The 14244-nt window shown below is 36.0% G+C and overlaps 2 protein-coding genes across 3 annotated transcripts; one reads left to right on the top strand and one right to left on the bottom strand.

The window, feature by feature from the left end:
• Positions 1-70: 70 nt before the first annotated feature.
• Dgkepsilon (diacylglycerol kinase epsilon) lies at positions 71-5203 on the bottom strand. 2 transcript variants are annotated; one of them, XM_043425494.1, is made up of 11 exons: positions 4970-5203; positions 4670-4878; positions 3908-4079; positions 3490-3620; positions 3248-3395; positions 2891-3108; positions 2626-2771; positions 2149-2320; positions 1561-1741; positions 1151-1287; positions 71-820 (listed from the first exon to the last, which is right to left on the bottom strand). In XM_043425494.1, exons 2-11 carry the CDS (start codon positions 4832-4834, stop codon positions 704-706), a joined length of 1587 nt encoding a protein of 528 aa, XP_043281429.1. In that variant the 5' UTR covers positions 4835-4878; positions 4970-5203; the 3' UTR covers positions 71-703. The 2 variants fall into 2 exon arrangements, with proteins under 2 accessions (XP_043281429.1, XP_043281428.1); XM_043425493.1 differs by having other exon boundaries at positions 4670-4932; positions 5045-5202.
• A 314-nt stretch (positions 5204-5517) lies between these two features.
• Positions 5518-14161, top strand: LOC122414328 (ras GTPase-activating-like protein IQGAP1). Its single transcript, XM_043425487.1, has 13 exons — positions 5518-5536; positions 5675-5757; positions 5979-6072; positions 6446-6680; positions 7119-7263; positions 7344-9556; positions 9976-10310; positions 10391-10615; positions 10706-11096; positions 11219-11528; positions 12295-12565; positions 12793-13077; positions 13185-14161. The coding sequence occupies exons 2-13, from the start codon at positions 5688-5690 to the stop codon at positions 13543-13545; spliced, it is 4935 nt and encodes a 1644-aa protein (XP_043281422.1). The 5' UTR covers positions 5518-5536; positions 5675-5687; the 3' UTR covers positions 13546-14161.
• The last annotated feature ends 83 nt before the right edge of the window (positions 14162-14244 follow it).

The following is a 14244-nucleotide window of genomic DNA, read 5'->3' as shown; positions in this document are numbered from 1 at the left end:
GAATAAAAAGTAAACTTATAATTTTATCATTTTTAAGATATAAAAAAAAATAGTGAAAGTGGAAACCAAATCATGTGTGTTACGAGTTATTATTCCCGCTTGTTCTGTACACAAAGGAGGAAAAAATCGTGTAATAAATTCCTCTCAATTAGTTTTTTACTTAACATGTAGATAATTTCGACGCGCAAACCGAAACACGATTAATTGATGAATATATGAGCACCCTATTTTTTCGAAATGTGTTTTAATGACTAGACAAGTGATATCTGTAGCACAGGCACATTTGAGGTCGCTCAGGGTGAGTAAAATCTCGGAAGCATCAATTAAGTACATTTTTTTGGCTTTAAATTATGATCACACGTCGGAATGATTTGTAAAAGTTGCAATAAATGTTTGGTTTTGGAATGTTTTATGGAAGTTTTTCAAATTATTCCTCATCGAGATGAAAATTGCAAGTTTTTTCAAATGATTTTTTAACGAAATGGTATTCGACACGTACGGCGATATTCGTGAACCCATTTTCGAGTACGCCACGTGATATTGTTTTAGTGGAAAAAACAAACTTGAAAATTTGACTTTGCGGAATTTTCTTGGCACGAGTGAATCAAGGATTAATTTTTAGTGCGCGAAAAATGCTTCGTTTCATTAAGGTCAACTGAACTAATGATTATTCTTGTTGCAGATTGTTTTGGCACCAATTTCTTCACTCGAAACACCTCAGCATCGAAGCCTGATTGCAGTACGTGATTATGAACTCGCAGGGATTCTGGTGCCAGGGCTCACCGTCAATTTGGACGGCGCAGGAATCGAGTAGCCTCACCTGAATGGTTTAAGAAAATTCAATTAACAAGTCCAGATTTTTATAAGATCGGTTTATATTAAAATTCTCATTATCAATCGCACAAAAACGTCAATTCCTTAGCCGTTTTGTTTTATGAAAATTCTCAATGAGGAATTGAACGATACATTTTTTTCAGATAGCAACAGATATTCGAAATGCTTCAGTGCCATCTTTCGTTCATTATTCAAGGAACATCGACAACGACAAATGCTTGAGGATAAAAATGATGTTTTGCAAACTCAAGTGGTATGCGAGCCCTCAAGAGTTGTTAACGTTTCTAAAATACCATAAAAATCCAAGTTGATTTACCTTGACTGTGTGTGCTTGACCGAGTCGGTGTGGTTGTGAAAGTCCTACTTGCAACTGGGCAATGTGAAACGACGAATAAATAGCCACAACTTCTAATTTTCCATCGCTGATACTTTGCACGCCAACACCTTCCGTTCCTGTTTATACGGAAAAAAATATTCGGGTAAAACCATATTTTTTTGAGCGAAAAGTTACGAGTTTTTTTGACAGTTGAGATGGAATATTCATACATACAGAAACAAGAAACAACCGCGCATTTTTATTTCAGTATTATGTAGAAAAATGTAAATTTTCGCAGCAATAAAATGAAATCTGTGAATAGAAGGCCCAAGGAAGTTTGCAATTCCTCGGAAATAGTGATAAACGTTCCTATTTTTTTTTCCAATTTCAACTCGATTTATGTTTTCTACCTTCGAGGCCCATGTCCCAGAGCTTCACTCCGGCACCCCAATATGGAATGTTCAAAATAACGATGCTCTCTATCGAGGGAAGTTCAATTTGTTTGCCGTCCAGGTAAACCTCAATTCTCTTGTCCAGATCTTTGCATTCTCGCTCGACGACTTGCTGAGTACCAAAGCCAAGATACAGCAGCTGAAATGAAAAGTGTTGGGTTCAATTTTCATAAGATACTCGAACGTTCATGCTGAAAATAATTGGTATGGAAAAGAAACTTTGTATTTGGAAGATTTTGTTGGGAAATTGTAAAGTATTTGAAATTTTTCTAATTTTCGTATGCTCATTTTCTGTGATACGCGAGACTTTAAGTTTTCATTATAGCGAAGGAGTTGGTCGTTTTCAACGAAAATAGCGATTTGACTGGAAAATTTCGATTGAAGAATTTTTCGTGTCAAGCAATTTCATAACGACATGATCTGAAGATATTGTAGTTGCTTGAGTCACATGGAAATGAGCTTGTGGAACTCGCAAAGAGGGTCTCGGTTAATGAAAAGCGTCCTGACGCCCGCAATAACTTGATGGTTCATCAAATTACGTTGTACCTTGTTGAATATTCTGTGACTGAAGATATAAAAACGACTTTCCCTGGTACGATGAAAATTCAAGGTGACCTGGGCGTCAACGCCGACGCTCATGTAGTTGTACATAAAGAGGCGTTGCTGGGAGCCCCTGAAGCCTAGGCTCCTTGTGTCAGGTTTTATCGTCACAGCCCACCTTGAAAAATACACTTTAAGTAATATTACATGATTTTTGTAATAAAAAAAATGAAATATGGATATTTGAAGATTTTTTCGATTTTAAGTGTCTGCATCCGGCCACAAAAATATCTATTGCCAATATTTTCAACCGTTCAATGTTCTCAACAAAGGTAATCGGTAGCTCATTGTTCTAGTATTCCACGAACTTACGTTACTTAACAAATTCAAGCAAACTAGAATAGAAAACGGAAATAGTGATGTTGAGTAAACAAAAATCTGAATTGCAAGTCTAAAATGGATAAGGAGAGTTTTTATTGGTACCTGTCCAATTTGACGGGTTGGGCTGTTTGTACCCGATGCAAAATTTCCGTGGCTTCGAGATCGGAGCAGTAGCCTTTGCCCCATCCAAGGACGCGCGAGAGATCATTTCCGGTTCCGAGTGGCAAGATCGCGACCGACGGCACGGGCTGTTAATGGTTTTTTCGTTCGTTTGTTTTGTTCTTTCGTTTGCGTGCAATATTGGCAAACATTTCACGACGTATGACATTTATCCTGTTTCGTTCGAGGGACTTTGCTATTGAATTACCTTCAGACGAAGTTTGTGAATGGCGTTGAGGAGCCAAGCGACCGTTCCGTCGCCACCAGCCACGAGAACTTTGCAAGGGTTTTCGCCGAGTAAACGACACCATTCGAGAGCGGCCACCGGATCGCGCTCCGAGAGATCAACCACTTGTGCCGGATTCACCAGACGTCGGAACATCGACAAAATTGTAGCGCCATCGTTGTTCCCAGATTTCCGATTCGCTACACATTATTTCATCATTTACTTTTTACACTCTCGATGCTCTTTTCGTTTGTCATGCGTTTCGGTTACGTTCCTTGCAAGAAATTACTTTCACGCGATATTCTCTTACGGTTTTTAGTTTTCATTGATAAACCGTACCAACGATAATGAGTGGCTTCCAATTGGGCCAAACTGGGGGAACGATCGATCGAAGTCGCAATCTTCGTCTCATCGTGCTACGTTTGTTCACCACTTCCAAACTCCCCGGGGGTATTATCATCAACTTGAATTCCCCAAAATCGCATTCCTGAAAACAAAATTATTTTTACTTTCTCGTTGTTCGTCATTTGAAATTGAATTAATTGAAAATCCAAAGGTAAATAACGAGATTTGAGACTTGCCGAAGAAATTCGTGACACACAAGATTCGTGGACAGAGCGTTGACACCAGCAACAACTATAATTCACTAGTCCAACTTCAGCGTCACATTCATCATCGCAGACTTCGCACATTGCCAGAGGTGGGAGATTACCTGAGGAGAATATTCAAATTTAGATATCTTTGGATTTTTCTCCATGAATGAAGTTGACTGAATTTGTGTCACGGAATTCGTCTGAAAAAATTTCTGGAACGATAGAAACTAAAAAACATTTGAAAATTCAGTCAACTCGAAGTTGGAGATAATAATTTCATACAGTAATTAATACTAATATCATGCTTGGAGCAAAATTAAATGTATGCAAAAAGGAGGATGAGAGTTAGTCAACGATAAAAGTTTATACGAAAAATGAATTCATTTGGGTTGGCCAGCAGCTCTACCTTTCACCCAATGATGTTTCATGGGTTCGTCATGTGATAAAGTTATGGCTTTACATTTCAAGCTCTTGTCTGCAATTTTTATACAACCTCGGTCTGAGCAAACGCCGCATGAATCGCAAACTACACCATCCATATTGAGAATTAGGGCTTCGCAAATACTGCAGTAATGAGCCTATAACGTGAATAAACTCATGAAAATACAATTATCTCAAATTTTGAGATTCATCTGTGTACAAGTATGTGTTCAAAGTTTTCAAAGTCCATGAAATGGTGAGAAAAAAATCAAAATGAAAGAAAAATATTTCAGATTCTAATATAACTTGTAAAAAAAATTTAATGTCAAGGGTTGAACTTGGAATTGAATTCTCGTTGTAAAACTTTCGTTGTGAGCTTTTTGCCTTAAGCGCCATTGAATTTTACATTAATCAAAAGTACTGAAACTTTGTTTCGTTTTCTAATGTTCAGTTAAAATGAATTCAGTTAATAATGCATAGACTGAAAATAAGACATAAGTAAACCAAAAAAATAGATGTATAGAAATAATTTTAGCAATTACAAATAGAATCGAGTCACAATATTAATTATTTGTGAAATTCTGGCGTACAAACTTTAGTACCAATTTTTCATATGAAATAGATTTTATTGTATCCCAAATCAGAAGGTCAATTGCAATTTTTTTCATCACAATTATGGTGATTGAGTGTCTTAAAGGTGTTTGGTTATTGAATAATATATTTGAAGTAGCAAATCAAGAAAAATTACCTTATTGTTGCCTGCTATAGTAGTCCAGTTGTGCTCTTTAGAAACGTCTCTTAATTGCAGATGAGAATCGCACATTAAATATTTCACTAGATTTACCGTAATAACAAAAACAACGAGTGTCGAAACAGTCGGCAGAATCACCGTACCGAATCCTGCTTCCCACATCTTGACGTATCTTCAGTTGTTTCGAGTGCACTAAATATTTTTCACTGTATGTGTGAAAATACTTATCTCGTTACAATTTCAAATTTAATCGAAGCCTCCTATAAAAATAAAATCAAGCAAGCATACAAATATTACCGAAAATCAATACAACAAAAACAAGTACTCGATGTCTTTTAACGTTACTACAATTAGTTTTTGTGTAAGAATTACGCTGAAATGTGACGGCCTAGGTTGATTATAAATATTTTATTGCTAAACAAATTGAAACGGTTTTCGCGATCATTTCGACGGATTTGTGTTTTCTTTCACGTCGTTTGAATATTGCCTGTCATTTGTATAGTACACGACGAACTGTCAGTGTCAGTCTACGGTATGAAATAAGCAGCTTCTGAAACCACCTTCAAATCGTAGGAAAAGAAAGAAAAAAACATGCGTGAACGAGGTGGAATAACAACAATAAAAATTATCATAATTATACAGAGATGGTAACAGAACGTTCATTTTTGTATCTCGAGTATACAATCATATTTTTGTTTCAATCGACAAAACAATTTAAACTGTTTGAAAGTATTTATTTATTTCGGATATTGTGGACTCACTAACGATCAAACAGAATTTCACCGCTACTATTCCGCACTCCGTTTTATAAATTTTTTAAATCGAGCTACGATACATACAAAACTCTCAGCCAAGTTCGTGGAGGTAAACTTTCTACTAAAGTTTCATTTCGTGGCGATTGATACGCCACCTGTCACATGGACCTCGATCCCGATAAGTTTGAATTTAACCGAACATAACGTATTTGTTTTGATATGTGTGTTGTATGTAACCGTCGAAAAGACCGTGGTCGAAAATGATGCTCGCCGGTCAAAAATTTGACACGATGAGAACTTTGGAGCGTCCCAAAATGACCTGCACCGGGGGTAAATACTTGTCTGGTATTTTTACAAAAAAATTTGTAAGAAATACTGAGAAAATATTCAATCAAGTGAACTTTTGACAGTATTGTTTTCGTCCTTGCTTTCGCTGTTTTTTTTTTATTACCTTGTGTATTTCTTATCGCCCAATAATTTACGATGATCAGATTCCCCGAATCACTTGCATACTCAACAAGTATTAAAGTATCAAATAAATATTTTATCAGCAAACGATGCCCGTCAATCTGCCGAGGAAATGGACCAACAAAGACAAAAGATGATGGCTTATGAGTACCTTTGTCATTTGGAAGAAGCAAAAAAGTACGTCTTCCCTCCAAAAATTTTACTGTCAACATTATCGATTTTGTTTCATTGTGATCACAATTTCTGTAAACTTTCAAACTTGTTTTTTTTTTATCAATTGCAAAGCATATAAAAAAATGTATATACGCAACGATATATACAATTTGGTATCTCTTTCAAAATATAGAACAAAACATTCCATGTTTTTTCTGAGCAAAAAAGATTGTGAATTCCACATTGCATTTAACATTTTTATTAACTCATGCAAACATCGGTGATCCTATATCAATGATAATTATTTCAGAAAATGTAAATTGAAATCATGAATAATTTAAAAATATGCTGTAGGGCATGGTGCAAAGATATTAATTGGTCATTTATGCACTCATAGTTGGATGGAAGCTTGCTTAAAAGAAAAACTCCCGCCAACTACGGAGCTTGAAGAAAATCTACGTAATGGGGTGTATTTGGCAAAATTGGCTCATTTCATGGATCCTAAGATGCTGCCTCTGAACAAAATTTATGATGCTCGACAGCAGCGATACGAAGCAGCTGGTTTGCAATTTCGTCACACAGACAATATAAATCACTTTTTAAAGTGCTTGAAAACGATGCAATTACCACTGGTATTTTTTTTTTTCACTTACAAATGCTTGGATTTAGTACTTGATAAAAACTATTGATTCAAAGAATTCATTAAAATTTGACATCTTCCAAAGCAATTTTTTCCCATTTTCTATCGGATACTAGGAATATCTTGACAATATATGCTACATAAATGAGTAAAAAAATTTCATTCGCCTCACAAATTAGAGCTAAAATGGCTTTACCTGCATGAAGTTATGCAGGTCAATAATAAATTATTCTGTACATGTCAATTGGCATGTTTTGTCTTTTTTTCTATTCGAGACAACAGTCAATAAGAACCAACGAACTAGAATTCGTCGCACTCGTACGTAGCAACTGCAAATTGAAACTGATCTTTATTGAAAAATATTGAATAATATTTTCTTAGCATAAGATTTACAAAAATTTTCTGTTATTCGAAAGTATCATTTTTGCAGACTTTCCAACCGGAAACGACGGATATCTATGACAAAAAAAATATGCCTCGCGTAATTTATTGCATTCATGCATTGAGTACACATTTGTTTAAACTCGGAAGAGCACCGCAGATTCAAGATTTGTATGGCAAAGTCAATTTCACAGGTAACAAATATACAAAAACAAAATTTTAGCTGTTATTTCTGAAGCAAATGCCAATGATTTGTACTTTTTTAATTTTCCAGATGCTGAGATTGATGCTGTCAGCAAAGAATTGAAAAAGTATGGAATAGAAATGCCTGCATTCCAAAAAATTGGTGGCCTCATGACAAGCTGTATGGCAGGAGATACAGCAGCATTACACGCAGCTACGATAGCGATCAACCAGTCTCTTTCGTCGTACGATTCATCGGGAGTTCTTGAAAATTTACAAAACGTTGCAGCACGTTTGCAGAATGTGGTACCGGAACATGCGACGTATTATCACGAAGCGTTGAAAGAGGCGAAAGAGATGAAAACTCAAGCAGCTATGAATCGATCACTCAACGATAGTTACGTACCGGATGCGTATGACGAATTGCTAACACCAGCAGAAATTCAGGGACATATAAATAACGTAAATGCTCAATACGCGTTAAAGAATATTATCAAATGTTTGGACCTTTCTCAACAAAAATTCATTGCTGCGATCTCTACACCAACTCTGCAAATTCAAAACATTTATCCTGACAATGCGAAATTCTATAAAGAGGAATTGACCACATTGAAATCGGAGCTTGAGGACGAATGCATGGAAAATTATCGTCACTGTCAAGAATTCATTCAAGAAAGAATCAACGTTGCGAATGAGATTGCAGAAAAAACGAATAACCGACAAATTGTCGTTAACTTGTTAAACGATGCATTAGAACAAGGTTGCTACGAAACATTCATAGAAGCACTGACGAGTGGGAATTTGGGGCTTAACGATTACGTGGATAATTTCGCTCTGCCGCTTTATTACTCTGAGATGAAGGTCGATCGCGCTGAATCTAAAAACGATTTATCGTACAGTGACATTGTCGTCAGTATTCGAGTTTTGTCAGCAATTGCCTACATTACGAAAGCTGTTGATACCGGCGATCCTGAGTTGACATACGAAGCACTTTCCGATCCGGAAGCTCACATAATGGAATTGGAGCCTGAAAACAAAGTGAAGTATTATAGAGCTTTGGTCGCCGTTCGTTCTGACAAAAAATTCGCTAAAGAAAATTGTACTTTGTTGAATTACATCGATATTCAGGAATGCGTTGATGTCGTTAATCAAAAATGCAGCAAAGACAACGAGATTCTTATCGCTTTGGAGCAGTTGAACCGATCAGTACTGATGAACAATCGTGATGATTTGATGTTTGCATTAAACAATGAATCGCTTAAATTGCAAACGCCGATTTCATCAAGCGATGTCTCGCTTTATTTGAAGATGTTTAAAATATGCTTGAATGAAAAAGACGAAATGGGCTCTGAATTGTGGCTCCAAGACGTGGAGAACGTGGTTCAGTTCGTCGCTAGTGAAGCCGAGCAAGTACAAACAGCGTGCACGCTGCTATCGAACATCAACACAGCATTACAGAATAACGATCCTCAATCGACTTTGGAGTGTCTCGAAGCTGCGGGACTCGGAATACCGGAAGAGCAGCAATCCGAATACTTTACGCGATTAAAAAATTTGAGCGATCATAAGAGAGCCCATTATGACTATCCTTATGTTAAATACGTAACCCCTGAGGGTAATGAATCATTTCTCAATTTAGAAAATTGCAGTTACACTTGGGAATCACCGAGAAACATTTCCGAGAGTCTTTACGTCACGAAGGAAGATATCGAGAACATCATTAAGGACATTGAAACGGAAGAGAGCGATCGTGAAGATGCTATGTTCGATGAACGAATGATCGTCAAGTTACAAGCGATTGCACGAGGATATTTGTTACGGCAAAAAATTGCATCACGATTTACCCATTTCCACGATAATATCGACAAAATCGTTAAAATTCAAGCGTGGTGGCGAGGCGTTTTGACGCGGAAAATTTTTGCGAAAATATTGGAAACCAGATTTAGACGATATCCTAAGAAAAATTTGCACTACAGACGCGTGAAAAACAAATATCAAAACACTTTTGATTTTTATCAACAACACGAAGATAAAATAATCAAAATACAAGCCTTGTGGCGAGGACGAACCGCAAGACGCGCTTTCCATGCACTACTCCGATTGGAAATGCCACCGTTTCCTGTTGTTCGTCACTTTTCCCATATTCTCAATTTTAATGCCGAGGATTACGACAAAGATCTCCAATTGCAACAACTCAAAAATGACGTCGTCCAGACCATAAGACACAATCAAAAACTTTCGCAACAGTTGGACGAAATGGATATCAAAATTGGGCTGCTCATACAAAATAGAATCACGCTTCAAGTAAGATTATCTCAAAATATTAAAGATTATGGATGATAAGATGTTGGAGTATGTTTCAGTTCACTGTGATTGAAAATTACGGTGTGATTCAGAATTATCAGTTATCGAAGCATTTTGCAAAATTTTGAAGCAAAAGGTCACTGCTAAATCTTAAAACAATCAGTCGTTCAGCTGACAGTTTCATTTCCTTTATGACATGGTTGAAATAGGCAAAACGGAAAAATTTCGTCAATTTTCATTAAAAAAATTTGTTGTGAACAATTTTGTCTTTTACGTCTTTTTAAATAGAAATTTAATGAGTTTTATCCAAAGCAACACTCGCTGAGGAAACTGTAAAAGTAAACGCAGAAAATAATCAGCCTCAAACTGTGAATATTGCATCAATTCGTTTTTTTTTTAATAACTGAAATATTTCCCAGGATGTCATTGCTCACGGAAAAAATCTTGAATTGTTGGCTAAAGATAAAAGTGGCAACAGATCACGAAAAAATTCAATATCGGAAATGGTGACATTAAAAGGATTGAAATCTTTGACGAAAGAAGGACGAAAGATGCTAGAAGGTTATCAGCATTTATTCTACGCGTTACAAACAAATCCTATGTACTTGTCGAAATTGTTACTTTGTTTGCCGCAGAGCAAAACTAACAAGTTTTTGCAAAACGTCATTTTCACGCTTTACAATTTCGGTTCTAATTTACGAGAGGAATACTTGCTCCTGAAACTGTTTGGGCGGGCACTGGAGGAAGAAATAAAGTGAGTTTCATCGTGATATAATGGGAAATAATAATCCATTTTATTTAAGAATTTATTTTAATAAGTAACTCTGATTTCAGGTCGAAATTCGAGAAACCATCGGAAGTTGTAACCGGAAATCCTCTCGTATTAAAAATGGTCGTTAATTATGCGAGGCAACTCAACGGTCAGAGTGCCCTGCGTCAAATCCTTGGACCGATAATTGAAAAAGTTTTAGCCGATAAAAGTATCAGTATCGAAACAAATCCTGTCGATATTTACAAATGTTGGCGCAATCAATTGGAGATGAAAACTGGCGAGACGCTGTAAGAGACAAGATTCGTTCGAATCGGCTGAAATATCGTTTGAAAAGTTATAATACTGCGATTAATTTGATTGACCTAAAAATTTTACAGGAATCTGCCATATTCAGTAACGCAAGCTCAAGCCTTGAGTTACGATCAAGTTCGGAAACGATTATCCAAGGGAATAGAAGTGCTGCAAAACACGGTACTTGTATTCCTTAAAAAAATAACAGAATCACGAGACCTGATACCTTACGGAATGCTGTACATGGCCAAAGTGTTGAGCGACACGTTGTCCAAAAAATTCCCTAGAGCTCCGGAAAAGGACATTCTCAAGGTCGTTGGTAATCTCATATATTATCATTTCATCAATGCTGCGATCGTCGCTCCTGATGCTTTCGAAATCATTACGTTACCGATTGATCGATCGCTTTCCACGGATCAGAGAAGAAATTTAGCCAGTATCGCTAAAATATTGCAGTTCGCAGCTTCGAAAAAAGGCGTAAGAGTTTTTGTACACCTCGCATGATAGATTTTTTATGAAAAATTTGAGATGACAGAGAAATCAATTTATGAATAGCAAAGAAACAATGTCTCGAAATTTATCCCACAAATTTTTTTCAGTTTGGTGAAGAAGCGCCTCATCTGATGTGCCTGAACCCTTTTATCATCGAATGTCACGAGCGTTTCAAGAAATTCTTTCGTTCCTGTTGCGAGATCGAGGCTCTCGACGAACACTTCAGTATCCATGAATACACCGAAGCGACTTTGATACATAAACCCGAAATTTACATATCTCTGCAGGAAATATGCGACACTCATTCTCTTGTACTGGAATATTGTGCCGATATAGTGTCTGGTCCGAATGATCCTTTGCACGAGTTATTGAACGATCTCGAATGCCTGCCCACCGTCGCTTCTCTGTTGGGCATAAGTGAGTAACATAAAAAAAATATTTTCAACGGAGTCATACTTTTCTATAGTGGGATTTAAGGATATATTGCACAGGCGATACAATGTTGCCATGCTAAACCATGCTAAAAACATAAAAAAATTCAAAATGATCAGAATTTTATAAAATTTGGTGAACATATTCTTTAGTGCCAAATTTGACAATACAAATTTTTTAAGATTTTTCTTCTGTACAGTTATCGAGTAATTGATCACTAAAATTCACGTGTATAAGCATAGCGTTTCCATATATATAGGTATACATTCCGGGCATAAGAAATCTGCTTTAATGCGTAATTACTTGATAACTAAGCAGAAGAAAATTTTGAAAAAATTTGTGTTTTCGCACTTGATGTTGAAGAACATTATCACCAAATTTGATCAATTTCTAATTATTTCGACTTTTGTATCATTCACCCTTAAGACCTTTTATCAGTCGTGCAGGACCGCTGATAATTTAGCTGCACATTTTCATTGTTCAATTTTCGAGAATATAAAAAATTATACTTTTGTTTTTTATTTTAAAAATTTAAGAAAATCTTTGAAAAATCATGAAAAATACAAGTCACAGAAACGTTGTTTTGAAGACAAAGCTGCTTTGCTAAAAAAAGTACTCGAATCATGAAGAATTCCGAGTCCTGTTTGACTCAAGGAAATTGAAAAATACCCGAATACCAGGATGTCAGAGACGAAAAAACTTCAATTTCGTAAATGGATATAATGGAAAGTGGTTCTGGTTCTTTTCACAGCCGATCCAAAGGGCGAAGCTAATATAGCTCGCATGGGAAAAACTGAACTCTGTCTCGTACTTACGAACAAATTCGAAGTCCCAGAGAGCGATGATCAAAATCTCAATAAACTTTTCATCAAGACTAAAGAGTTGTTGGTTTCGGTTTTGCAATTCTTAAAAGGCGACACCCTCGTTGAAGCACTCGAAGCTACTTCCTCGCCGATACAAGAGCGACTTTACGACGCTAAATGCTCTTCAATGACCAACGCATTGAGTCTCATAACTCGCAGGTAAATCGTTAGAAAAAATAAAACGTTTTTGCCTCATTCCCTGTTTTCGGCTCGTAAACTCTTTAATTTTTATTTTCACGTCAGAAAACTAGCGAACTTTATTTTATATCTCGTGTATGATCCAATTTTCCGGGCTGATAACATATTTTTATGCCTGAAAATGATTTATTTTAAATGGTAATTTTTTTTTCTCCACTCGGTATGGTCCTTCAAATTCGGACAAACAGCAGCTCATCCCTTAACGACTGTAAAGTCCAACTGCGTGCGTATCTCTACAAATTGGAGTTGGGTAAATGGGTTTCCCAAAACGATGGATATCAAAGTATCGTGACAGCAGTGGCAAAGGATTTGTGCAACAAAGGAAGATACCGTGTTGTTAGAAACAAAGAGTTACAAACACTGCGGGCAACGAAACAGAGACTGCAAGAGAAAACGAAATATTATCAGGAACAGGTCGACTACTACAATGAATATACTCAACGGTGTTTAGAAAACTTGCATACAGGGAAAGGGTACGTAGAAAAAGTTGGTTTCGTCGATAAAAAGACCAAAAAAAATGTAAATTGGAAAGTATCTGAGAATAAATTTCGAAATCAAATGTTATTTCAAAATTTTGCAGATCCCTTTGGGCGGTGAAAATTCTCCAAAAAAATACCCACGGGAAGCTAAAATCGAAGATAACATTAAAATATTCAGCAGCAAAATTACACGAAAAAGGTGTTCTATTGGAAATCGATGGGCTACCTCAATCCCAGTTTAAAAATGTTCTATTTGAGATCAGTCCGACAGAGAGCAACGGTATTTTTACGATAAGAGGAAAATTCATGGGCATCGAGATGGAGAAAATTGATATCGACATACAAAATTTGTTGAAGCTTCAATTTGAGGGAGCACCGATAATGGATATATTCGGTAAGGCGAAGATCAACGTAAATCTCTTGTTGTATCTGTTAAACCGAAAATTTTATGGAAAAACTTGAATCGAACGATTGCACCAACGTAAAAAATGGGCTTCAACGCCAATTTCCGGTTTTCATCCGGAAGTTTCCATAGTTTTCTCGTCAAGTTTCCATAAAAAAAAAATGCTCCGCGTATGTCAGTTACTCCTGAGGAGCATTGTTGTGTAATTAAAGAGACAATTGAAATTTTAAAAAACATACTGATTCAAATCTAAATATACTGGGAGTGACATTTTTCCCAATAATATTGTAACTAAGAACGTGTTATTTCATACTTGTAAATATCTCTATTAATAAGAATTTGTATTTTTATACTACAATGTGGTCTTATTCGATGAGAAAATTGATAATCGTGACAAAGAATCATAAATAATCGATAAAATACGACAATTTCAACGTATTTCATTGTTCCTTAAAGAATATCATACTACAAATTGAATTCTACAGTAATTCATTTTAATTTGAACGAGAGAAAAAAATGACAAATGTCGACGATAAAAATGTTTGCGTAAAAAAAAAGAAATGATTGACAATATTATTTTCAGTATTTAAATAGTTTTGCTCATGATTTAGAAACTCCTTCAAGATGTACTCTGATCAATTGAACAGCGAATAATAATCAGGCAGATGAATTTTAGTAATCGCGATTAAATATTACACCTTTGACAAGTAGAATAAAGCGTGTCCTTATTGTAATACGATGTAATAATTATTTATGTG

The sequence above is a fragment of the Venturia canescens genome, chromosome 8 (genome assembly GCF_019457755.1).
Source record: "Venturia canescens isolate UGA chromosome 8, ASM1945775v1, whole genome shotgun sequence".
Lineage (NCBI taxonomy): Eukaryota > Metazoa > Arthropoda > Insecta > Hymenoptera > Ichneumonidae > Venturia > Venturia canescens.
Note: the sequence above shows the minus strand (reverse complement) of the source record. Positions and strands in the feature narration are given on the sequence as shown.